Consider the following 24,026-nt stretch of genomic DNA (forward strand, 5'->3'; position numbering starts at 1 on the left):
CCATAGAAAGCACAGGAAATCACATCACGCCATTTTCAAACCTAGGCCTCAGGAGGCCTTGCACGTGAATTCCACTCTCTCCTAGAACCTCACCGTAAGAATGGGTCCAGGTTAGTTCCTGGGGGGATGAGAGACCCCACCGAGCAAAGCTGGCTCATCCCACCCAGCCTCAGCCTAGCCGCCAGCTGGCTGCAGACACATGAGTGCGCCCAGTGGGATCAGCCATGCCTGGATGATTTTAGCAGAATTGCCCGGCCAATTTGTAGGCTCATGGAAAATAATCACTGATTGTCTTAAGCCACTGAGTTCTGGGATGGTTTGTCACGTGCCAATAGCTAACTGATAGAAGACATATGGCCTTCTATGTCCCTGTGTCACATTTAGATAATTCTTGCAATATTTCAAACCTTTTCACTAGTGCACGTGCTCACTTTGAGCCTCTGTGACACATTTGGTAATTCTCACAATATTTCAAGCCTTTTCTTTTTTTTTTTCTTTCTTTTTTCTTTTTCTTTTTTTTTTTTTTTGGGACGGAGTCTCGCTCTGTTGCCCAGGCTGGAGTGCAGTGGCATGGTCTCAGCTCACTGCAACCTCTGCCTCCCAGGTTCAAGCGATTCTCCTGCCTCAGCCTCCCAAGTAGCTGGGATTACAGGCACCTGCCACCACACTTGGCTAATTTTTTGTATTTTTAGTAGAGACAGGGTTTCACCATGTTGGCCAGGCTGGTCTTGAACTCCTGACCTCATGATCCACCTGCCTCAGCCTCCCAAAGTGCTTGGATTACAGGTGTGAGCCATCGCACCCAGCCAAGCCTTTTCATTATTATTGTATCTGTTATGGTGATCAGTGATCTTTGATGTTACTATTGTAATTGTTTTGGGGCACCACAAACATGGTCCATATAAGACAGTGAACTTAGTAAATGTTGTGTGTGTTCTGATACTCCACCGACTGGCTGTTCCCCACCTCTGTCTCTCTCCTCCAGCCTTCCTATTCCCCGAGACACAACAATATTGAAATTAGGCCAATTAATAGCCCTACATGATGGATGGCTGGGCTCAGTGGCTCATGCCTGTAATCCCAGCGCTTTGGGATGCACAGGTGGGAGGATTGCTTGAGCCAAGGAGTGCAATACCAGCCTGGGCCACATGGTGAAACCCTGTCTCTACCAAAAAAACTAGCAAAAAATTTACCGGGCACCATGGCTCATGCCTGTAATCCCAGGACTTTTGGAGGCCAAGGTGGGTGGATCACCTGAGGTCGGAAGTTCGAGACCAGCCTGACCAACATGGAGAAACCCCATCTCTACTAAAAATACAAAATTAGCCAGGCATGGTGGCGCATGCCTGTAATCCCAGCTACTCAGGAGGCTGAGGCAGGAGAATCGCTTGAAACCAGGTAGAGGTTGCGGTGAGCTGAGATTGCGCCATTGCGATCCAGCCTGGGCAACAAGAGCAAAACTCCATCTCAAAAAAAAAAAAAAGCAAAAAATTAGCCCATCATGGTGGTGTGTGTCTGTAATCCCAGCTTCTCAGGAGGCTGAGGTGGGAGAATCACTTGAGCCTGGGAGGTCGAGGCTGCAGTGAGCCATGATTGCACCATTGCACTCCAGTCTGGGTGACAGAGTGAGACCCTGTCTGAAAAACAAGCAAATAAATCTCCCTACAATGACCTCTAAGTGTTCAAGTGAAAGGAAGCATCACACATTTCTCACTTTAAATCAAAAGCTAGAAATGATTAAGCTGAGTAAGAAAGGCATGTTGAAAGCGAGACAAACCAAAAGCCAGGCCTCTTGCATCAAACAGCCGAATTGTGAATGCAAAGGAAAGCTTCTTGTAGGAAATTAAAAGCGCTGCTCCAATGATCACAGAGTGTGGGAAAACAGCACCAACAGACTTAGTTGAAGCAGGGCTGCCACAAACCTTAAATTTGTAAAACACGTAATATCTGTGAAGTGCAGTAAAGCAAAATGCAATAAAATGAGGCATGTGCGGTACACGTAGAATGAAACTTCTTGTTCTCTACTGGCTCACCGCCTGCAGCTTACCAGCAGCTATATTTCTCAAAGTTCTATTGTTAACTCAAACTCATCTTTCTGATGGGAAAATTGAGTTCCCGTAGCAGGATGTGGGCCAATTGCCTAACTCTCCATCAAAGACTAGAAAGTGTATCGTGTTTCAATGGCCCCTGTTCTTCTTCATAGCAGTATCTGTTCACCCACCTCCGCTTTGGCACATGTGCTAGAGATTACCAAAGCAAAAGGCTACATGCCCTTGGCTGGGTCTATATATCAGGATATTAATCTTTTAGCACATTCTAGCCTGCTAGTGTGTCTATTGAATCAACAAAATCAGAAATGTTCACCTTCACAGGTGTGTGTGTTCTGACTTTCATACACAATTTTGAAAGATGTCAGGTGTCAGAAGACACATATTTTGGTTCGAGGTTTTATTTGATTGCAAAGGGAAGTGGGACAGGACAGTAGGAGGGAAAATGTAGGAATAACCGAATTCCACCGTGCCACTTACTTACTGTGTGACCTTGGACAAATTACTTGTCATGCCTCAGTCTAGGCTTCCCATCATTAAATGGAAGTGGTCATGCTTACCTCCTAGGATTGTTGTGAAGAGTAAAGGAAATTAATTGACGTATGAAGCACTTAGTCCTGAGCCTACCCTGAAATAAACTGAGATGATGATGATAAAGAAGAGGAAGAGGAGGACGAGGATTAAGAAATGGAATTCCAGCCGGGTGTGATGGAATCCCAGCACTTTGGGAGGCTGAGGCAGGCAGACTGCTTGAGCTCAGAAGTTCAATACCCACCTGGGCAACATAGTGAGATCCCATCTCTACTAAAAATCTAAAAAAAAAAAAAAATGGGGGCATGGTAACACACATCTGTAGTCCCACTTACTTGGGACACTGAGGCAGGAGGGTGGCTTGAGCCTGGGAGGTTGAGGCTGCAGTGAGCTGTGATCACACCACTTGCACTCCAGCCGGGGCAACTGAGCAAGACCTGGTCTCAAAATATAAAAAATAAAATAAAATTTAAAAAAATAGAATTCCAGGCTGGGCACAGTGGCTCACGCCTGTAATCCTAGCGCTTTGGGAGGCCAAGGCAGGTAGATCACCTGAGGTCGAGAGTTCAAGACCAGCTTGACCAACATGGAGAAACCCCGTCTCTACTAAAAATACAAAACTAACCACGCGTAATGGCGCATGCCTGTAATCCTAGCTACTCGGGAGGCTGAGGCAGGAGAATCGCTTGATCCCGGGAGGCAGAGGTTACAGTGAACCGAGATCACGCCATTGTACTCCAGCCTGGGCAACAAGAGCAAAACTCTGTCTAAAAAAAAAAAAAAAGAAAGAAAAGAAAAGAAACAAAAATAGAATTCCAGAGCTTTTTTTGTTTTTTTGTTTTGTTTTGTTTTAATAAACAAACAAACAAAACAGAAAAGAAAACCCTTGCAGCAAAATCTAGTTTCATTCCCTGCCCCTATGAAGTTAGGCCAACATTATTGCCCGTGATGTTTGCAAAATAAAACCAAAGCAAAAGAGTTTGTCAATGTGCTCACAAAGATACATTTAAACATCCTGACCCTTGAGTCCCCAGATTCTTACTTGGCTGAAAATTATGTCTGGGCCGTCACTAGATACCAGCTGAAATGCAGAACAGACTGTCACTCGGTCAGCTGGCTCTTTCATCTCCATGATAGCAGACAGCAGACATTACATTTGATGTGGTTTATTTCCCTTCCATGGATTGTATCCACCAGTTGCTTTATTCTCAGACAAACCCAGCTTTAGTCCCCCTGGGGCAGGGGGAGGGGAGAAGGAGGGGAGGTCAGGCAGTGCAGATTAATTTTTAGGGTCCCCCTCCATGGGATGTTAGTAATAGCCTTATCACTTTGCATGACCAAATAAAAGAGATGGGAATCAAAGAGGAGAGATGAAGGCTTAGTCATTCCCTTAAAGAATTCATCCCAAATCCTGGTATATGTCCAAACAGGCTCCTTTAAGCAATTCTTTCCAGTGTGAACCTCATTCCACTGCGGGGCTTGGGGGTACAGTCAAAGCCGCCCTTTCTCCTTTCTTGGTCCCCCTCCCTTCTGTGGCCTCTCTCTATGTGTCTATCATGCGCACGTGTGTATCTTTGGAATGGATTTCATTTGTGTTAGTGCAGTTCACAGTGTTTCCTTCAAGGTCTTTTTACTGGACCCGCAGTCAGGAGATAAGTTCCTCCTTGGTTTCCTACCTTATCACTCGCTGCACACACGAACCCCCACCAGGAGGGAGAAAATCCTTCTTTTTTGCTTCTTGAACTTGTGATTCTTTGGTCTTTGCAGCCCAGAAGAATCTCATTACTGACAGCATGACAGGCATGTGGGAGTGAGCGGTGCTGCCTTCCCAGCTGTTTGATGAGATTTCTGAGTGGCAGCTAAAGGAGCCGGCCCTAGGATAACAGAAAACTCTGCGAGGGTTTGCCTCACTTTAAGGAAGCTCACTGTGTGGAAAGGGGGAAATGACAAAGGTGAAGCTGGGACCTTCACCTGATTCCCACTGGCAAAGGCTTCACACTGTCCAAAAGTGTTCTCTGTGGGGCCCTTTGGAAGGGCTGGCCCCACTTGGTGCATTTTAAGAAAGTTTAGTTTCACAAAAAACTTAATTTAAACACAATTTTTGAGACCAAGGCTATAGTGTGAGCTGAAATTTCCTGCTGTGACGAAGCTGTCCATTCTCAGCTCTTGGGTTTTTTTAATTTATTTATTTATTTTTTATTTTTTTTGAAAAGCTAAGATAATTTCCAGACTTTTAGGGGTACCAAGTGGTAAAGCACCATCTCAGGAGTCCAGTGTGAGCTGCTGAAAACATGACAAGAGCAATTCACAAGATAGAAACTGAATTATCTAAATTCTGGGGGTCTTTGACCTTTGAACTTTCTTTTTCCTCTTCTGAGGATGCTGTCTGGAAGCATTCAGAATGGTTCAGCATGTGACAGTACCATTGTAGTCTTCCCTACAATAGCCTCTAACAAAACTAGGCTGTCCCGAACCCCCAGAGTAGAATTGTTTACCCTTATACAAGTGATATGGTTTGGCTCTGTGTCCCCACCCAAATCTTATGTGGCGTTGTAATCCCACTGTGTTGAAGGAGAGGCCTGGTGGGAGGCGATTGGTGATTGGATTATAGTGACAGATTTCTCCATGCTGTTCTCACGGTAGTGAGTTCTCACGAGATCTGATTGCTTAAAGGTGTGTCACACTTCCCCTTCACTCTCTCTCCTGCTCCACCATGGGAAGACAAGCTTGCTTCCCCTTCACCTTCCGCCATGATTGTAAGTTTACGGAGGCCTCCCAGTCATGCTTCCTGTTAAGCCTGTAGAACTGTGAGTCAAATAAACCTCTTTTCTTCATAAATTACCCAGTCTCAGGTAGGTCTTTCTAGCAGTGTGAAAATGGACTAATACAATCGAGAAGGCTGGGCATGCACCTAAACCTGCATGTGGCATGTGCTCAGGCAGACTTCGAGGGGTTATATATTTTTTGAGATAGAGTCTCGCTCTTGTTGCCCAGACTGGAGTACAGTAGTGCGATCTCGGCTCACTGCAACCTCCGCCTCCCAGGTTCAAGTGATTCTCCTGCCTCAGCCTCCCAAGAAGCTGAGATTACAGACATGTGCCACCACCCCAGGATAATTTTTGTGTTTTTAGTAGAGACTGGGTTTTGCCATGTTGGCCAGACTGATCTCAAACCGCTGGCCTCAAGCAATCCTCCCACCTTGGCCTCCCAAAGTGCTGGGAACACAGGTGTGAGTCACCGTGCCCAGCTGCCAGACTTTAAATAATCAGATCTTTCATGAACTAATAGACTGAGATCTCACCCATCACCAAGAGGAGGGTAGCAAGCCATTTATGAAGGATCCACCCCCATGACCCAAACACCTCCCACCAGGCCCCACATCACATTTCAGCATGAAATCTGGAGGGGACAAACATCCAAACCATTTCAAAGAGGGAACAGCAAGGCCAGTGTGGCTGGAGCACAGAGAACGAAGGGAAGGTCAGGCAGGGCTTCGAGGCTGTTGCAATGACTTTAACTTTGACTCCATGAGAGATGGGTCCCCTGGGAGGTTTTTAAGCATGAAGATGACATGATCTGACTTTACTGCAGTATAATTTATGTACCACAAGACCCACCCATTTTAAATGCACAATTTAATGATTTTTAGGACATATATAGAGCTGTGCAGTCATCACCAAACCCAATTTTAGAACATTTCCATCACCCTAAAAAGACATCTCATGCCTATGACTTACAATGTGAAGGGATCAGCTGGGCTCCTGTGTTAAAAATAGCAATAAGAGGTAGAAGCAAAGAAAGTGTTGGAAAGAAACATTTTTTTCACGGCACATGTGAATGACAATAAGTTCTAAGAGCTGAGGGATAAAGACATGACTGATGAAGCTTTTCCAACTACTGCAGGTTTGGAACTGCCTTAATGCCAAAGTTATAATAGGATGAAAGGACTTCAGCTCTCACAGTAAAAATAGGGTATTAATAACTTAGCGAGAACTGTTTAAAAATGAGAAATGCAAGCATAAACGCTCTACATGTCTATGACTCGACTCCTGAACTTGAAGTTAATCCCTGCCCTCTTTTACATAAAAAGTCTGAATATTTCTAAAGCTATATAGGGCTCTCTTAATGCCTTGAAAATTTACAAGAAGAAAAGCTGATGGTAGCAGTAGGAATAAATCCCAAACATGTTTCAACAAACACTCATTGTCCCTGCAGTAAAAGGGCAGTGAGGTCTTCTTATATCCATTATTATTGAAATGTTTAAATCCCAGTTTCTTTTGTCAGTCTTGAAAAAGGGAGGCATTCTACACTGAATCCGCATGATGAGCTGAAGGATTTTCTGTCCCTGTGGAAGGGACTTGCTTGACACTACAAGTGGTACCTGGGCCAGATGCGGTGGCTCGCTCCTGTAAATCCCAGCACTTTAGGAGGCTAAGGTGGGAGGATTACCTAAGTCCAGGAGTTTGAGACCAGCCTGGGCAACATAGCAAGACCTCATCTCTACTAAAATTTAAAAAATCAGCCAGGTGTGATGATGACAGACACCTGTAGTCCCAGCTACTTGGGAGGCAGAGGCAGGAGAATCACTTGAGCCTGTGAGGTCAAGGCTTTGCAGTGAGCCACAATTGCACCATAGCACTCCAGCCTGGGCAACAGAGGGAGACCCTGTCTCAAAAAAATTAAATTAAATTAAAAAGTGGTACCTGAGTGAGGATTTTCCTTAGTTTACCTAGAAGGCTGAATTCTTCTAGTATTATAAGGTTTTGAACCAAACAGTGATTTTGACTGTTTTTTTTTTCCAAACAGTGATTTTGACTGTTTTTTTTTTTCCTTTCCAGCAGCTATGACAGCAGCCAGTATCGTCTTTTTCCTAACCTAAATAGGTTTCCCCTCCTGCACCATCCCGTTCTAGGAACAGTCAGGTGGTAATGGGCTCTGACTGCCTATCCACATCTACCTTGGGTGGGTCTAAGGCCAGCTTGTCCAACCAGTGGCCTGCTGGCCACATGCCACCCAGGATGGCTTTGAATGCAGCTCAACACAAATTAGTAACGTTCTTAAAACATTATGAGTTTGTGGGTTTTTTTGCAATTTTTTTATCTCATCGACTATTGTTAGTGTTAATTTATTTTTATTTATTTGTTTATTTATTTATTTATTTATTTATTTTTGAGATGGAGTTGTCTCTGTCACCCAGGCTGGAGTGCAGTGGCGCCATCTTGGCTCACTGCAATCTCCGCCTCCTGGGTTCAAGCGATTCCCCTACCTCAGCCTCCCGAGTAGCTGGGACTACAGGCACCCACCACCACGCCTGGCTAATTTTTGTATTTTTAGTAGAGACGGGTTTTTGCCATGTTGGCCAGGCTGGTCTCAAACTCCTGACCTCAAGTGATCCACCTGCCTCAAAGTGCTGGGATTACAGGTGTGAGCCACGGTGCTTGCCTAGTGTTAGTGTATTTTATGTGTGGCTCAGGACAATTCTTCTTCCAGTGTGGCCCACGGAAGCCAAAAGATTGGACACCCCTGGTCTAAGGTGGTTCTTGCCAACCACCCTTAGCTAACACCATGCATTGCTGAGAGCCTGCCACGTAGCTTATCTCCAGGTCAGCAGCCACACAGAGAGCAAATCTTTAAAATCTAAGGATACATCTGGGCGTGGCAGTGGTCTAAGGAGGAAAGGGGGAGGGCCCCAGCTAGGCAGCTGCCAGCGCAGCTTCAGAGATGTGTAAATGTGTTGCCAGCTTGGTTTGGCTGTGCTCGGGACTATTTTATGGGGTTCAACTACGTGTCTCAGTTCAGGGTCACAGGCAGCTCCCTTTTTTAGGTTTTCCTGACAGCTGTCCGTGGATCCTGACTGGCTCAGGAATGCTGCTATTACCACCGCTGGCCACAAGGGGTCCCAGCCCTGCAAGCAGCCGCACCAAGGCTCGAAAAGCAGCCCCAGCTCTTAGCAGGGCAGACTCTGCCGGGCAGAGAAGGCGCCCTGAATGGCCGGCCCCCAGAGAAAGCTGCTGAGCTCATGGTTATCCCTGGGTCCACAACCATTTGGCACTGTGGGTGCAACGATAACCCGCATATGTTTGCTGTGCACACTGTTATTGCAGACAGCAGAGAGAAAGGCCCAGGGACCAGCAGCAATGCGTGCAGTCTGCGTTCTGGTCCCAGGCTTATTCTCATTGGCTGTGTGACCTTGGGCAAGCCCCATCCCCTCTCTGACCCTGTTTCCTCGTCTTCCAAGGGAAATCGCGTTGGTCTCTAAGGGCCTTTTCAGCAACAGCCTTGCCAACAACAAAAGCACCTGAAGTATCCTTTATGTTAGAGGGATATCTGAGCCATCCTTGCTATTCACCACAAACTGTCAGCTTACTGAAGCTTTAAATTCTTCTGCCAGATTATCATTGTCCTGGAAACAAAAGGAGCAAAATCAGAGTTCTGTGCTATGGAGTCTTTTAATCTCAGAGCCAGAGGGGAACTCAGAGAGCTTGGTACTACAAGGGTTTTCAAACTCTTATCAGCCTGGAACCCTGTATTCAGACAAACTCTGACATGGAAGCCCAAAAGGAAAACCACTGAAAGCACTCTGGTTAGAAACTGGAGCCCAGAGAGAGGGAGCTGTCTGTCCTGTGTCGCTCAGCAAAAGAGTAGCAGAGCTGGTCGAAGCTGTCCCAGCCGGGAACATTTCCCAGCAAGGAACTGAGTGTGCGGCTTCCTGGTGTGTGAGGGAACTCAGACCATAAGAAAGAGCTGGACGGGCGTGGTAGTTCAAGCCTGTAATCCCAGCACTTTGGGAGGCCGAGGCAGATGGATCACCTGAGGTCAGGAGTTTGAGACCAGCCTGGCCAACATGGCGAAACCCCATGTCTACTAAAAATGCAAAAATTAGCCAGGCGTGGTGGTGCCTGCCTGTAGTCCCAGCTACTTTGGAGGCTGAGGCAGGAGGATCGCTTGAACCTGGGAGGTGGAAGTTGCAGTGAGCCAAGATTGCACCACTGCACTGTAGCCTGGGTGAGAGTGAGACTCTGTCAAAAAAAAAAAGAAAAGAAAAAGAAAGAAAGAAAGAAAAGAAAAGAAGGAGGGAGGGAGAAAGGAAAGAAAGGAGGGAAGGAGGGAAGGAAGGAAGGGAAGGAAAGGGAAGGGAAGGGAAAAGGGAAGGGAAGGGAAGGGAGTGCCACAAGGGGGAGGCAAGGGGCCAGGCAGGCCAGTGGGGCGCACAAACTCCCACCATGTATTCACTATGCTGGGGTTTTTCCCATGTGACTTAATCCTCATAAAGACCCTGTAAGGCCAGCATCATCATCCTCTTTTAGGCTTGGAGAAGTTACATGATTTGGTTCAAGTCACATAGCTCAGAAGTGGCTAAGCTGGGATTTGAACCTGATGTCAAAGCCCGTAAACTGGTTTTCCTGATAGAGACAGACATTTATTCACTGATTCATTCATTCATTCAAATCTTTATTGAGCACCAAATCTGTAACCGGTGTTGTGAATAAGGCACTGGAGTGCCTGCCCTCATTGAACCTCCATGTTAGAGGAGGAGACAGGTGAGAAACAATAATGTGTGACAAGGAGAAAAATAAAGCAGAGGATGGGATATAGGCTGGGGGAGGGGTGCATTTGCACCTCTCGTTTGTCCAGAGCAGTGTTTCTCCGAGCCTGGTCCACATGCCCATCTGGGAACTACTGGTTTCCAATCTGCAGCAAGATTTTAAAAGACATGTTGCTTCTCTATTTCTGTACTTACAGAACAATTGGATTGCACTTTGGTGTTTGTTTGCTTGTTTGTTTTGATACAAGGTCTGGCTCTGTCACCCAGGCTGGTGTGCAGTGGTGTGATCATAGCTCACTGTGGCCTGAAACTCCTGGGCTCAAGCAATCTCCCTGCCTCAGCCTCCCAAGTAGGTGTAGCTGGGACTACAGTGTGCGCCACCACACCCAGCTAAATTTTCTTTCTTTTTGAGACAGAGTCTCAATCGGTGGCCCAGGCTGGAGTGCAGTGGCCCAATCTCAGCTCACTGCAACCTCTGCCTCCAGGCTCAAGCAATTTTCTCGCCTCAGCCTCCCAAATAGCTGGGATTACAGGCTTTTGCCACCACACCCAGCTAATTTTTGTATTTTTAGTAGAGACGGGATTTTGCCATGCTGGCAAGGCTAGTCTGTAAATCCTGGCCTTAAGTGATCCACCCACCTTGGCTTCCCAAAATGCTGGGATTACAGGCATAAGCGACTGTGCCGGGCCCTGACTTTTTTTTTTTTTTTTTTTTTTTTCGTAAAGACAAGAGTCTCGGCCAGGCGCGGTGGCTCACGCCTGTAATCCCAGCACTTTGGGAGGCTGAGGCGGGCGGATCACGAGGTCAGCAGATCGGAACCATCCTGGCTAACACGGTGAAACCCTGTCTCTACTAAAAATACAAAAGATTAGCTGGGTGTGGTGGCGGGCACCTGTAATCCCAGCTACTCGGGAGACTGAGGCAGGAGAATGGTGTGAACCCGGGAGGCGGAGCTTGCAGTGAGCAGAGATGGCGCCACTGCACTCCAGCCTGGGCTACAGATCGAGACTCTGTCTCAAAAAAATAAATAAATAAAAATAAATAAAAGACAAGGGTCTCACTATGTTGCCCAAGCTGGTCTTGAGCTCCTGGGCTGAAGCGATCCTTATGCGTCGACTTCCCAAAATGCTGAGATTACCAACACTAGGTGAACCACCGCCCGCAGCCCAGACTGCACTTTGAATAGCCCTGACCTGAAATATTTCCTGAATCATTAGATCGATGCAGCTGACGAGTGCACTCCCTGACCCCAGGACCTACTCACCCCATCTCCTCTTCACCCCCCTCTTCCCACCAGTCTGCACAGATCCCAGGGAACCTTTTGCAGGGGAAGATATTGGTGTCTCCCACCTGGCATGCAAGATGATGCGGGGCCCGTTAGTCTCTTCTAAAGGAAGACATCCATCCGTAGTCCATGGCTGGTGTGAGCTTCATGGGTGGTGGAGAGAGACCTGGGTTCCAACTCAGGCTGTGTTGGAACTTATTAGCCATGTGATCTTGCAGATATCTTTGGTTTTCCTAAACTCTAAAATGGGGAAAACGAGGCTGGCTGCAGTGGCTCACGCTCGTAATCCCAGTACTTTGGGAGGCCAAGGCTGGTGGATCACCTGAGGTCAGGAGTTCGAGACCAGACTGGCCAATATGGTAAAACCCCATCTCTACTAAAAATACAAAAAATTAGCCAGGCATGGTGGCACGTGCCTGTAATCCCAGCTACTTGGGAGACTGAGGCAGGAGAATTGCTTGAACCCAGAGGCAGAGGTTGCAGTGAGCTGAGATCGTGCTGCTGCACTCCAGCCTGGGCAACAGAGCGAGACTCCACCTCAAAAAATAAATAATTAATAAAATAAAATAAATAAAATGTTGTAATGATCCTTTGAAGGAATAGATTAGACATATAAGAGGCTTGATTCAGGTTCTAGAACTCAGTAGGTACAAGCCTCCATGCCTATCCATGCATGTGTTTGCATGTTTGCATGTGTGTACATGCACATTTGCACATGATTGTCCATGTTCACGTGTGTGCATGTGTATGTGTGTGACATTCATCTCCTCCACTGCTGTTGGAGTCCCTCCCAGCACCCACTGTGGCCAGGGACACTGACGGCCTTTTCTGGGGTCTTTTGCCAGATTGCCAAGGAATCATCGAGGACGTCGTCCTGCTGGGTGCGCCTGTGGAGGGAGAAGCCAAGCATTGGGAGCCTTTCCGGAAGGTGGTGTCCGGGAGGATCATCAATGGCTACTGCAGGTCTGTCCAAACCTCGTGCCAGCGGGGAAGTGACAATGCTTACTGAGCACTTAGTATGCCCAGGCTCTGTGTTGGGGACACATATTTGAGACCTAATCCCTGTCCTGGAAGATCCCAGGAACCGACCGGGCACCGTCCCTGTTAGGAGCAGGCCCAGGCCTGGTGATCTGATCTGGGAAGCGGCCCTCCAGTAGCATGATGGATAGCAGGGGGGATTCTGAGAAGATGTTTCTGTGTCAGGCCTGAGAGCAGCAGGATGACAGGAGAGGCTGGGGCGGCTTGGCCTGGTTGGAGCTGGGGGTAGGGATGTGGGCGAGTGGGACACAGACTGAAAAACAAAGATTGGGCCACAGGGAGGTCTTTGAACAAGGTCTAAGAGGCTTCTATGTTAGTCTTTGGCGGTGGAGGGAGGGGCTGGAGGGGCCTAGGCTGAGCTTTCTGACTGCTGCCTTGGAGGCAGGGCAGGGTGCTAGAACAGGAGACCGACGGCGTGCAGGAGCCTGTACCCAAACAGGGTGACAGACCCTCCAGCCAGAGGAGGGGGCCTGTGAAGGCTGGCGGCTGCGGGGCTAGAAAGGAAGCAACCCTTGTTTGGGGTTTGAGAAGGAGGACCTGCGGGGTTTCGGCCAAAGCTGTGATTCAGACTTTGGGGCAGGAGGGAAGATGAAACCCAAAACTGAGCCCTCTAAGATTGGCCTGAGAAGAAGCCCCATCCATCCAGCCTCTGGATGAAGCAAAGGTGTTTTCAGAGCAACAATGTTTAAGGCTCTTGATTTGGAAGCACACAGGCCTGGGTTCTAATGCCCGCCTTCGTTTCTCCATCAGTAAAAGAGGGATACTGGTAGCAACTGCTCTCAGAGTTGTGATGATGCTTGAAGGATTTACAGAGCTGTACGTGTGTGTATTTGTATGTATGTACATGCACATGTGCACATGATTGCCCATGTGCACATGTGTGTATGTGTGTGCATGGTAGATACATGCTTTGTGAATGACAGGCGATGTCACCATTTTTTTCATTCATCATCATCAATCACTTGGGATATTCATTCAGCAAATTCAGTGAGCACCAACCTTAGGCCAGGCAGCATGGTGGGAGGCTGAGGCAGGACAATCGTTTGAACCTGGGAGGCAGAGGTTGCAGTGAGCCAAGATCGCACCACTGTACTCCAGCCTGGGCAACAAGAGCAAGACTCCATCTCAAAAAATATATATATATAAATAAGAAAAAGATAAGGAATGGACAAAGCCTTTGATGCAAGACAGTCCTAGGTTAACATCTTCCCTCTGCCATTTACCTTTTGAATGGGTTTAGACAAACAACTTCCCTGAATTCAGTGTCCCCACCTATAAAATAGGAATAATAGTCCCTCCTGTACAGAGGTTCTGGGAAGATTAAATGACATTATGAAACAGAAGAACTGGCACTTAGTAGGTGCCCAATAAATGATAACAGTTATAATGTTTATTACTTGGCATACTTACATAGCACGTGACTTTTTTTTTTTTTTTTTTGAAATGGAGTCTCACATTGTCACCCAGGCTGGAGTGCAGTGTTGCAATCTCAGCTCACTGCAAGCTGCACTCCCCGGGTTCATTCCATTCTCCTACCTCAGCCTCCCGAGTAGCTGGGACTACAGGCACACGCCACCACGCCTGGCTAATTTATTGTATTTTTAGTAGAGACGGGGCTTCACCGTGTTAGCCAGGATGGTCTCAATCTCCTGACCTCGTGATCCACCCATCTCGGCCTCCCAAAGTGCTGGGATTACAGGCGTGAGCCACTGCACCCCGCCGCACATGATTTTTTAGTACTTTTTATAAACAGCAAAGGGAAAGAATTAAAATTGCATGTGTGCAGTGGGAACTCAGCAAAATCTTATTAAACCCATCTATTCTGTTGAGAATCTGAGACGCATACACTTGGTTTTCAATTATTTTGTGAGATCCTGGGCCATCTCTTTATGGAGAGAAAGGAGAAAGAGGAGAAGGGAGAAGAAAGGGAAGGAGGGAAGGGGGAGAGAGAGTGTAGATCAAAACAACTGTAGTTCTTTGGTTAAATTAAGCATCAGCCAGGAGTTCAGATTCTTGGCCTCCAAAGGCCTTTTAGTTGCTGAGAACATAAACATGGAGGGTGAGAGGGATGGGGATTCAGGCCAACCCTACCCAACTACACAAGTTTACTCATGTGTAAATTACATTAATAAAGCTCTTTGTAAATCCATTCCCTTACTTGGGCTATTCACGAACCTTCTGGAAGCTAGCTGGGGGGATAGCACTGCTGCCTGTCACATCCCTGAGGAAGTGAAGCTCAAAAAGGGGCAAGTGACTTGCCCAGGGTCCTACAGGCAGACCCAGGATATGAGCTCAGGCCTGTCTCACCCCACCGTGAGATGGCTACATTCTGAGTCCTCAGGCAGGCTCCTTGTAACCCAGGAAAAGAGGCCACCCTGTGGGCTCTGCCCCAGGTGCCGTGTGAGGAAGGGATGACTCACACGGCAGGAGCAGGGAGGACCCCTGCCCACAGGTGGCTCGAGGCCTGGTGAGTGAGCCATGTCTGCCTTCAGCAGGTGGCAGTTGTTCAGCCTGGGGCTTGCACATCAGCATTGGCTGGAGGGCCTGGGAGAGAGTGGCAGTGAGTTCCCGGTTCAGCTCAGGATACAGGGATGACTAAGGCACAGGCCTGCCCTCAGGGAGCTCTCTGCTTTTCTAGAAAAGGGGAAACACAGGAGGACGTGTGGCAAACATCATAAAAGGAACAAGTACCAGGTACACAAGGGGTGAATGATTAGTCATTTTGGATGGAGGACAGGCGCAGTGGCTCACACCTGTAATCCCTGCACTTTGGGAGGCCGAGGCAGGAGGATCACTTGAGCCCAGGAAGGAGTTCAAGACTAGCCTGAACAACATGGCAAAACCTGTCTCCACAAAAAAAAAAAAAAATACAAAAATTAGCCGGGCATGGTGGCGCACACCTGTAGTCCCAGCTACTTGGGAAGCTGAGGTGGGAGGATGGCTTGAGCCCAGGAGGCAGAGGCTGCAATGAGCCAAGATCGAGCCACTGCACTCCAGCCTGAGCAACAGAGCGAGACTATGTCTCAAAAGAAATACAAAAGTTAACCAGGCATGGTGGCTCACGCCTGTAGTCCCAGCTACTTGGGAGGCTGAGATGGGAGGATGGCTTGACCCTAGGAGGCAGAGGCTGCAGTGAGCCAAGATCGTGCCACTGCACTCCAGCCTGGGCAACAGAGCGAGGCTGTCTCAAAAACAAAAACAAAAACAAACAAAAAAATACAAAAATTAGCCAGGCATGGTGGCGCACACCTGTAGTCCCAGCTACTTGGGAGGCTGAGGTGGGAGGATGGCTTGAGCCCAGGAGGCAGAGGCTGCAATGAGCCAAGATTGTGCCACTGCACTCCAGCCTGAGCAACAGAGCAAGACCCTGTCTCAAAACATATATATATAGTAGTGGATGGAGAGGCCCAGGGGCACTCCCTGGAGGAGGGGATGTCCAAGGTGAATTTTGAAAGGATGGATATAGGAACCCATCAGAGACTGGAAGCACAAACTGAACCAGAGAGAGGCGGCACAGCACACACACGTCCAGCACAGGCGCTAATAGTCATGCCTGAGGCTCCCTGAGCACCTGTTTATACATGTCCCGCCTCAGTTAATGCTCCTGCCAATGCTGAGAGCTAAGATACCCTGAGGAGACTGAGGCTCAGAAAGGTCAAGCAACCTGTCCAAGGTCACACAGCTCATAATTGACAAGGCAGGAAATGAACCTGGCTCTGTGTGGTCCAGAGCCAGGTGGAGAAGGTCTTGAATGCCAGTGAAGGCCCATGGTTTGCTCAGCACAGTGAGAGGGTACAGAACCTTCTTATCTGTGTTCCTGCTCTGCCCCTACATGTGTATAAATACATGTAATTCATATTTTAACTAAAATGTTGTCATAATTACAACAGAAATAATTTTGGAGGAGTGATGCTGTCTTTGCTCATTTATACCCAGCTGTATTGGACACATTTCCTGACCATCCTCATATCCAGTATTTGATGCACTGGATTCTTATGAATAGTTCAATAAAATAACTTGAATTGATGTCCCTTTTCTCCCTGTAGCCATCCTTTTGTTTTGTTTTTTATTTTTTGAGACGAGGTCTCACTCTGTTGCCCAGGCTGAAGTGCAGTGGCACAACCATGGCTCACTGCAGCCTCAACTGCCTTGGGCTTAGATGATCCTCCTGCCTCAGCCTCCCAAGTAGCTGGGACCACAGGCACACACCATCACGCCCAGCTAATTTTTGTGTGTTTTGCAGAGATGGGATCTTCCTGTGTTGCCTAGGCTGGTCTCAAATGCCTGGGCCCAAGCAATCCTCCCACCTCAGCCTCCCAAAATGCTAGGATTACAGGCATGAGCCACCGCGCCCTGCAACCATCCGTTCTTAGACAGTGCTTCTTGGACCCTCAATATTAAGATAATCATCAGGACCTGAAAGCATTGCTCTCTGGAGGGACTGAAGGAATTGTCTAGATGAGAAAACTCACAGGCAATGGAGGGCCATGGTCTGCTTCTAAGGGAGCATGGTGGTCAGACGGGTGTTTTAGGAAGACTCCAGTGGCAATGGAGGGCCATGGTCTGCTTCTAAGGGAGCATGGTGGTCAGACGGGTGTTTTAGGAAGACTCCAGTGGCTCAAGGTATGTGAGGTCAGGAGCAGGGAGTGGGGTGAGGAGGCCATTGCATTCATCCATGGGGCGGGGAGGGAGGATTGCCTGCTCTCAGGGCTGGACTACAAGGGGCAGGTATTGGAGGGGAGAGGGGAGGAAGAATTGGGAGGACTCTGATACGTTGGCCATAGGAAGGAGGCACCCAAGACATTGGTTTCTACTTGAAGGACTGGGCAGATGACAGTGGGGAAGGAGTTAGGGACAGATGAGCTCACTTTGGGACATAGCAGGAGAGTCTGTAGAGGACCCCTCAGCTCAGAGACCCAGTTCTCCTGGGGGTTTTCAGAGTGGTACGCACTCACAAACCCACGTGCTCAGAGACCACAGAGGGTCAGAACTTGGAGGAGCCCAGAGAGCACCACCACACCCTGTGTCCCAGACAGGTGGGGGACTTGCCTGTGGTCACACAGCAGGGCACATAGACAGGGCCACCAGGATTCCAGCCCCGGCCTCCTATCTCTCAGCCATTCTTACCCCCCTACAGTGAGGGAGGGCCCTTCTTTCAGATCAAGAAGTATGCAAAAATAACGCCATGTATTTGGTCCACATAAAAGACAGCAGGATGGGCTGAGTTGGATCCGAGCCTGGGGTGCAGAGGGGAAAACAGAAGCTTGCCTGTGCACAGACTTGCTGGGCAGCAAGGCCCAAGGGCATGGCTCTGGGATGGCCCAGCTGCATCCCAGGACAGTTCAAGGGTTTGCAAGGGAAGGCTGCCTCAAGGGGCCCCTCAGACCATCTCCTCTGTAGACAGTGCTCATTGCATCTGAAGCAATGGGCAGCAGAGGGTCCAAGGTAATTTCTTCTGGATAGTGTAGGGGCAGTGTTTGGCTGGGGCCAGGTTCACGGAGTGGGGTCACAGCACCCCTGAAAGTAGAGGAATGTTCCTGGCACTGTGACTGCCTGGACAACCACCCTCGCCTCCTCTGCTGCCTGAGGGCAGGGAGGACCTGCAGCCTGGGCTGAGCCTGTCCTGGGAAGGCCAAGCTGGTCCCTCCAACTCACAGATAGGTCACCTAGACCCCAGAGCTCCTCCCCTCCTCACAGGTGGACCTTCTCTGCTTTTCTTTTTCCAGGGAGCCCTGGACAAGCCACCTTTCCCGAGCTGGGAGTAGCTCTCCTGAGTCACATGGTGACTTTTTGAGAACTTTATCCAGATTCCTCATTCATTCATTCATTCAGCAGATATTCCTGTATTGCATGCCAGACACTGTTCTTAGCTCTGGAGACCCAGCTGGGAACAAAGCAGACAGCCTTCATGGAGCTACCTGGTGCTTGTGCATAGCCCTGTGCACCATGCCTGGCACCCAGGCCAGGCTCCAAAAGCATCAGCTGTGGCTGCTTCATCTTGCATCTCCACCGTGCAATCAGGGGCCCTGTTTTCCCACAGAAGCTCCATTCCCACCTGGCTTCCCCAGGAGGCAGCCTGGCCCGTCCTGTCCTCGGGCTGTCCGAGGCTGGTGCTAACGTTCACACGCTTCTCTACCCTCCCACAGGGGAGACTGGCTGCTGAGTTTCGTGTACCGCACGTCCTCGGTGCAGCTCCGCGTCGCCGGCCTACAGCCCGTGCTGCTGCAGGACAGGAGGGTGGAGAACGTGGACCTGACCTCTGTGGTGAGTGTTGGCCTGTTCCTCCTGGGGCTTTGCGTTTGCTTAGTTGCTCCAGCCCAGCCACCCCTGTCCCCTGGAGACAGTGGCCCCAGCCTTTTCCACGCCACAGGAGAAAGATCATAAGAATTTATTTGGAGCAGGTGCAGTGGGTCATGCCTGTAATCCCGGCACTTTGGGAGGCCCAGGAGGGCAGATCCCTTGAGCCCAGAAATTCAAGACCAGCCTGGGCAACATGGCAAAAACCCTATCTCTATAAAAAGTTTTTAAATTAGCTGGGCGTGGTGGTGCGTGCCTGTAGTCCCAGCTTCTCGGGAGGCTGAGGTGGGAGGATCACTTGAGCCTAGGAGATTGAGGCTACAGTGAGCCGTGATCATGCCATTGCATTGCAGCCTGGGTATCAGAGCATAACCCTGTCTCTAAAAAGCAAAAACACACACAGATATACAACTAGCAATTAACAGGACCAGGATTGGATTTGAACTCCAGAACCCTCACTCTTGCTCCTGTATTACTGCCGTTCCCCACTCCTGAGTACCCCCCACCCAGGGATCCCCAGCAGCCCCATCTCTGCTCACTAGTCAGGACTGTATGTTTCTGCGAGAAGCAGCTGGAACAAGCAGGGGACACAGGTGGAGGGCTTTACGCTAGACCAAAAGCAGAAGCACCTGTCTGCCAGGCTGTGGAAAGATGGGATACAGAGCGGGACATCTGGGGAATCTTTAAAATGCAGAGCCCAGCGCCCCACTGCCCAAAACTTCTACATCAGTCTCTAGGGGCAGAGCCATGAGTCCACATTTTAAACATACTCCTAAGGGTTCCCATGCAGCTAAAACTAGGCTGGAGTCAGAAAGAATTCTTGCAGTGAATGGGGTGGGAGGGCACCTGCTGGGCAGCCACACAAACCCAACTTGAATTTCTTTTCTTTTTCTTTTTTTTTTTTTTGTTTGAGATGGAGTCTCACTCTGTTGCCCAGTCTGGAGTGCAATGGTGTGATCTCAGCTCACTGCAACCTCCGCCTCCCCGGTTCAAGCCATTCTCCTGCCTCAGTGTCCCGAGTAGCTGGGATTACAGGCGCCTGCCACTATGCCTGGCTAATTTTTGTATTTTTAGTAGAGATGGGGTTCCACCATGTTATTCAGGCTAGTCTTGAACTCCTGACCTCAGGTGATCTGCCTGCCTCAGCCTCCCAAAGTGCTGGGATTATAGGCATGAGCCACCATGCCTGGCCTGGCCTTTTTTTTTTTTTTTTTTTTTTTTTTTTTTTTTACATGGGGTCTCGCTCAGGCTGGAGTGCAGTGGCACAATCTCGGCTCACTGTACCCTCTGCTTCCCAGGCTCTAGTGATCCTCCTGCCCCAGCCTCCTGAGTAGCTGAGACCACAGGTGTGCACCACCACATCTAGCTAATTTTTTTGTAGTTTTGGTAGAAACGAGATTTCACCATGTTGCCCAGGCTGGTTTTGAACTCCTGAGCTCAAGCAATCCACCCACCTTGGCCTCCCAGAGTGCTGGGATTACAGGCATAAGCCACCGCGCCCAACCAACTTCAGTTTTTTTAGACTTGAAAGAACCTCGTTCATCTACCACATGCTATCCTAGGGAATTAATAGTTTCCCATGTGGACACTCACTCTATGCCTGGCTCCGCCCTAATCCTATTTATTTATTTATATTTTTGTGATGGAGTTTCACTCTTGTCGCCCAGGTTGGAGTGCAATGGCGCGATCTCGGCTCACTGCAACCTCCGCCTCCCGGGTTCAAGCAATTCTCCTGCCTCAGCCTCCCAAACAGCTGGGATTACAGGCACCTGCCACCATGTCCAGCTAATTCTTTTGTTTTGTTTTGTTTTGTTTTTGTACTTTTAATAGAGATAGGGTTTCGCCATGTTGGTCAGGCTGTTCTCAAACTCCTGACCTCAGGTGATCCACCTGCCTTGGCCTTCCAAAGTGCTGGGATTATAGGCATGAGCCACCACGCCCAGCCTGCCCTAAGCCTTTTACAGACATTACTGTCCCCATTGTACAGACAAGGTCACTGAGGCTTATAGACGTTCCAGGGTCACACTGCTGAAACATGGCAAAGCAGGACTCAAACCCAGGTCTGAAGCCAATAGATGTAGCCCCAGCCCAGGTAGATATGAGAAACAGTGGGAGAGGTGCTCCATAGTGGGAGGCGGGGAGGGGAGGAATAAGGAATAAGCTGTAACTACAAGCACAAGCCAACTTCAGCAATCAGGGGACCCTGAGAACAAAATCTTTGGTTTCTAGTTATTATGCTGTTGGCTGCCATTTATCAAGTGCCAAGTGCTTCCCACATGTAACCCAGTGTATTAGTCCATTGTCACGCTGCTGATAAAGACTGGGTAATTTATAAAGAAAAAGAAGTTTAATGGACTCAATTTCACATGGCTGGGGAGGCCTCACAATCATGGCGGAAGGTGAAAGGCACGTCTTACATGGCGGCAGGCAAGAGAGAGAATGAGAGCCAGGTGAAAGGGGTTTCCCCTTATAAAACCATCAGCTCTCAGAGACGTATTCACTACCATGAGAACAGGTTGGGGGAAACCACCCCCGTGATTCAGTTATCTCCCACTGGGTCCCTCCCACAACACATGGGATTTATGGGAGTACAATTCAAGATGAGATTCGGGTGGGGACGCAGTTAAACCATATCACCCAGTTTCCACTAATGGTCATTTGAGCAGCTCCTTCCTGCAGGCAGACTAGACTCCTTTCTGGGCATCTAAAAATCCCCAGACTTGAGGGGCACTCTGGCTTCCCCATTCAGCATCAGCAGCTGCCTGTTCTGACACTCTACCACTGTGTCTCAATGGCCGATGAAGCTAGGCCCTGGATCCACCCCTGGCACCGTAGTGTGGCTCACACTGGGCTGCATGTTTTTTGAGACTTGACTGAGCATTTGATAACATGGGGGAATTCTTGCACAAAAAAATCACCAGGTGCCACTGTCCATGAAGTCTGTCAGCCATGTCCCTGCCCAAAGGTCACCCAGGCCTCTCACCCGGCCTGACACCAGGTTGCTGGGGTCAGTTCATTCTCACTTGTATCTTCACCCCTAAACTCCCAGGGCCCTAAGACACAATTCCTAACCCACCAGAGGATCACAAATGAAGCCACCCTGTGCCTTCCTAACTGGGAGCTTTGGGGGCTGGGGTAGATTAAGAGTCATTTCTAGACTCATCCATTTATGAAACTGGTTGCTCCTAGTTAAAGAGCCTTCACAGGGGCCAGGCGCAGTGGCTCACGCCTGTAATCCCAGCACTTTGGGAGGCCGAGGCGGGCAGATCACGAGGTCAGGAGATCGAGACCATCCTGGCTAACACGGTGAAACCCCGTCTCTACTAAAAATACAAAAAATTAGCTGGGCATGGTGGCGGGTGCCTGTAGTCCCAGCTACACAGGAGGCTGAGGCAGGAGAATGGCATGAACCCAGCAGGCGGAGCTTGCAGTGAGCTGAGATGGTGCCACTGCACTCCAGCCTGGGTGACAGAGCGAGACTGTGTTTCAAAAAAAGAAAAAAAGGAATCTTCACAGATAGACTTGGCTCATATTCTGTAAACCTCACAACTCCCTAGAGGAGGTATTAAGCATCCCCAGATCACAGATTGGGAAACTGAGACCTGGGAGCATGGAGTCATAGCCAGAGTTGTAGGTCTGGACTCTGAACCCAGGTTGGAAGCTGTGCTGCCCACTTCCCTGTGGGAATGAGGTAAACTGAGTCACAAGACCAGCAAACCACAGTAACAGGAATTTTCTCTCGGCCCCTTTGCCACACTTGCAGCAGGGGTGCCCCGTCTGCTGAGTCCGCCACACTTGCAGCAGGGGTGCCCCGTCTGCTGAGTCCACCACACTTGCAGCAGGGGTGCCCCGTCTGCTGAGTCCGCCACACTCAGCCCCTTGCAGGAAGAAGCACATGAACAAGCGAGTGCGGGGTCTGGCTGACCTCTCCAAATGCTGACACAGGAGCAAGCTCCATGCAGGGCCTGTGGCCAGACCAGGCATGTTGCCTCAAGGGGAACGTGGCAGCACCCAGGCAGGGATACCCGTGACCCTGAAGCCCCAGAGGGGGCGTTAGTGTGCTAATTAGCAGTTTTAGTTCTGCCATCGACAGCCCAATGGACGGTGGTGTGTTAACAGCTCAGTCGGCCCCTGGCCCCATCACGTAGGGCAGCTGCCCTCCATTGGTGAGGGCAAAAGGCCAGTGTGACAGCCTTTCAGGGTACTCACACTCGGTGGGTCCTGAGCTCTTGTCCAGCATCCAAGCAGAATGAGGACATGCTGACAATTGAAGAGTGAGCAAGGTGGGGAGTTTTATTGAGTGATGAAACAGCTTTCCACAGAGAGAGGATGTCGGGGTGGTTCCCCTACCCAAAGGCAGGAAAGCTCCCACAATGTGGCTGAGTCTGGGGCTTTTATGGGCTCAGAATAGGGGAAGGGTGGGCAAACAGGAACAGAAGTTCTCACTCTGGGTCGCGGGTTTCATCTGGGACCAGCAGTCCGGTCTTTCAGCCTTCGGGCTGTTTTTTTGGTTTGAAGGTGGGGTTTCACCCGGGACCCGCCCCTGTCTGCCTAGGCATTTGGCTGCCTCCTGTCACTATCAACAGGACTCAGAGCTGATGCCTTCTGACCCGTGTCCAAGGCTCTCTGTCCTATTCAAGGTGCCTGCACCCTGAATGGAGTGAAAGGGAGCAGGGACTTTGTGCCTCAGCACCCCAGGAGTCTCCCTTTGCCAGAAGAATCAGAGATAAAAAGCATCTGCTGAAGAAAGTAGCTTTTAATGTGGCATAAGCCCTCACAAGATCTGATTTCTACTGGGAATGGGATATGGTAGGAAGAGCACAGCCTTTGGCACCAGAGAGGCATGGCTTAGAATCCTGGCGCTGCCACTGGTTTACTGGCTGTGTGACCTTGGGCCAGTTACTTAACCTCTCTGTGTCTCAGTGTCCTCATCTAGGAAATGGTGGAAATGCCTAACTTCCAGGGCAGCGCATGTAAGATGCTTGGTGCATAGTAGGCCCTCCTTTAATCCTAGTCCCTCCTGGCCTGCCCCTGCCACCACCCCAGGTTTTTTGCCTCTGGGACCAGCAGTTTTGGAGACTCCGCTCCCTCCTCAGACTGTCTTCGTGGCAGCTTCCCAGCTCCTGCCTAATAATAATTCTTTATCACATTAGGAGTACATCACAAAAAACAGTGCTTTCCTCTTCTGGGTAATTAGAGGTAATTAGCACTGCCTTTGTGCTGGCCTCCTGTTTTCCTTGAAAACGCTTTGCTAGAGAAGTTGCTGGCAAGGGAGGTTTC

General features: G+C 49.3%; 1 protein-coding gene across 21 annotated transcripts in view; it reads left to right on the forward strand.

The window, feature by feature from the left end:
- Positions 1–24,026, forward strand: part of TMCO4 (transmembrane and coiled-coil domains 4) — a 121,333-nt gene that overhangs the window by 90,284 nt on the left and 7,023 nt on the right. For 20 of the 21 annotated variants that reach the window (XM_063714619.1, XM_054540573.2, XM_063714615.1 and 17 more), the window contains 2 exons: positions 12,257–12,374; positions 18,596–18,713. In XM_063714619.1, coding sequence (XP_063570689.1) covers positions 12,257–12,374; positions 18,596–18,713 — 236 coding nt within the window. Of the gene's footprint in view, positions 1–2,615; positions 3,343–12,256; positions 12,375–18,595; positions 18,714–24,026 lie in introns of those variants that run through there. The other variant, XM_063714622.1, reaches the window with a different exon arrangement.

The sequence above is a fragment of the Pongo abelii genome, chromosome 1 (genome assembly GCF_028885655.2).
Source record: "Pongo abelii isolate AG06213 chromosome 1, NHGRI_mPonAbe1-v2.0_pri, whole genome shotgun sequence".
NCBI lineage: Eukaryota > Metazoa > Chordata > Mammalia > Primates > Hominidae > Pongo > Pongo abelii.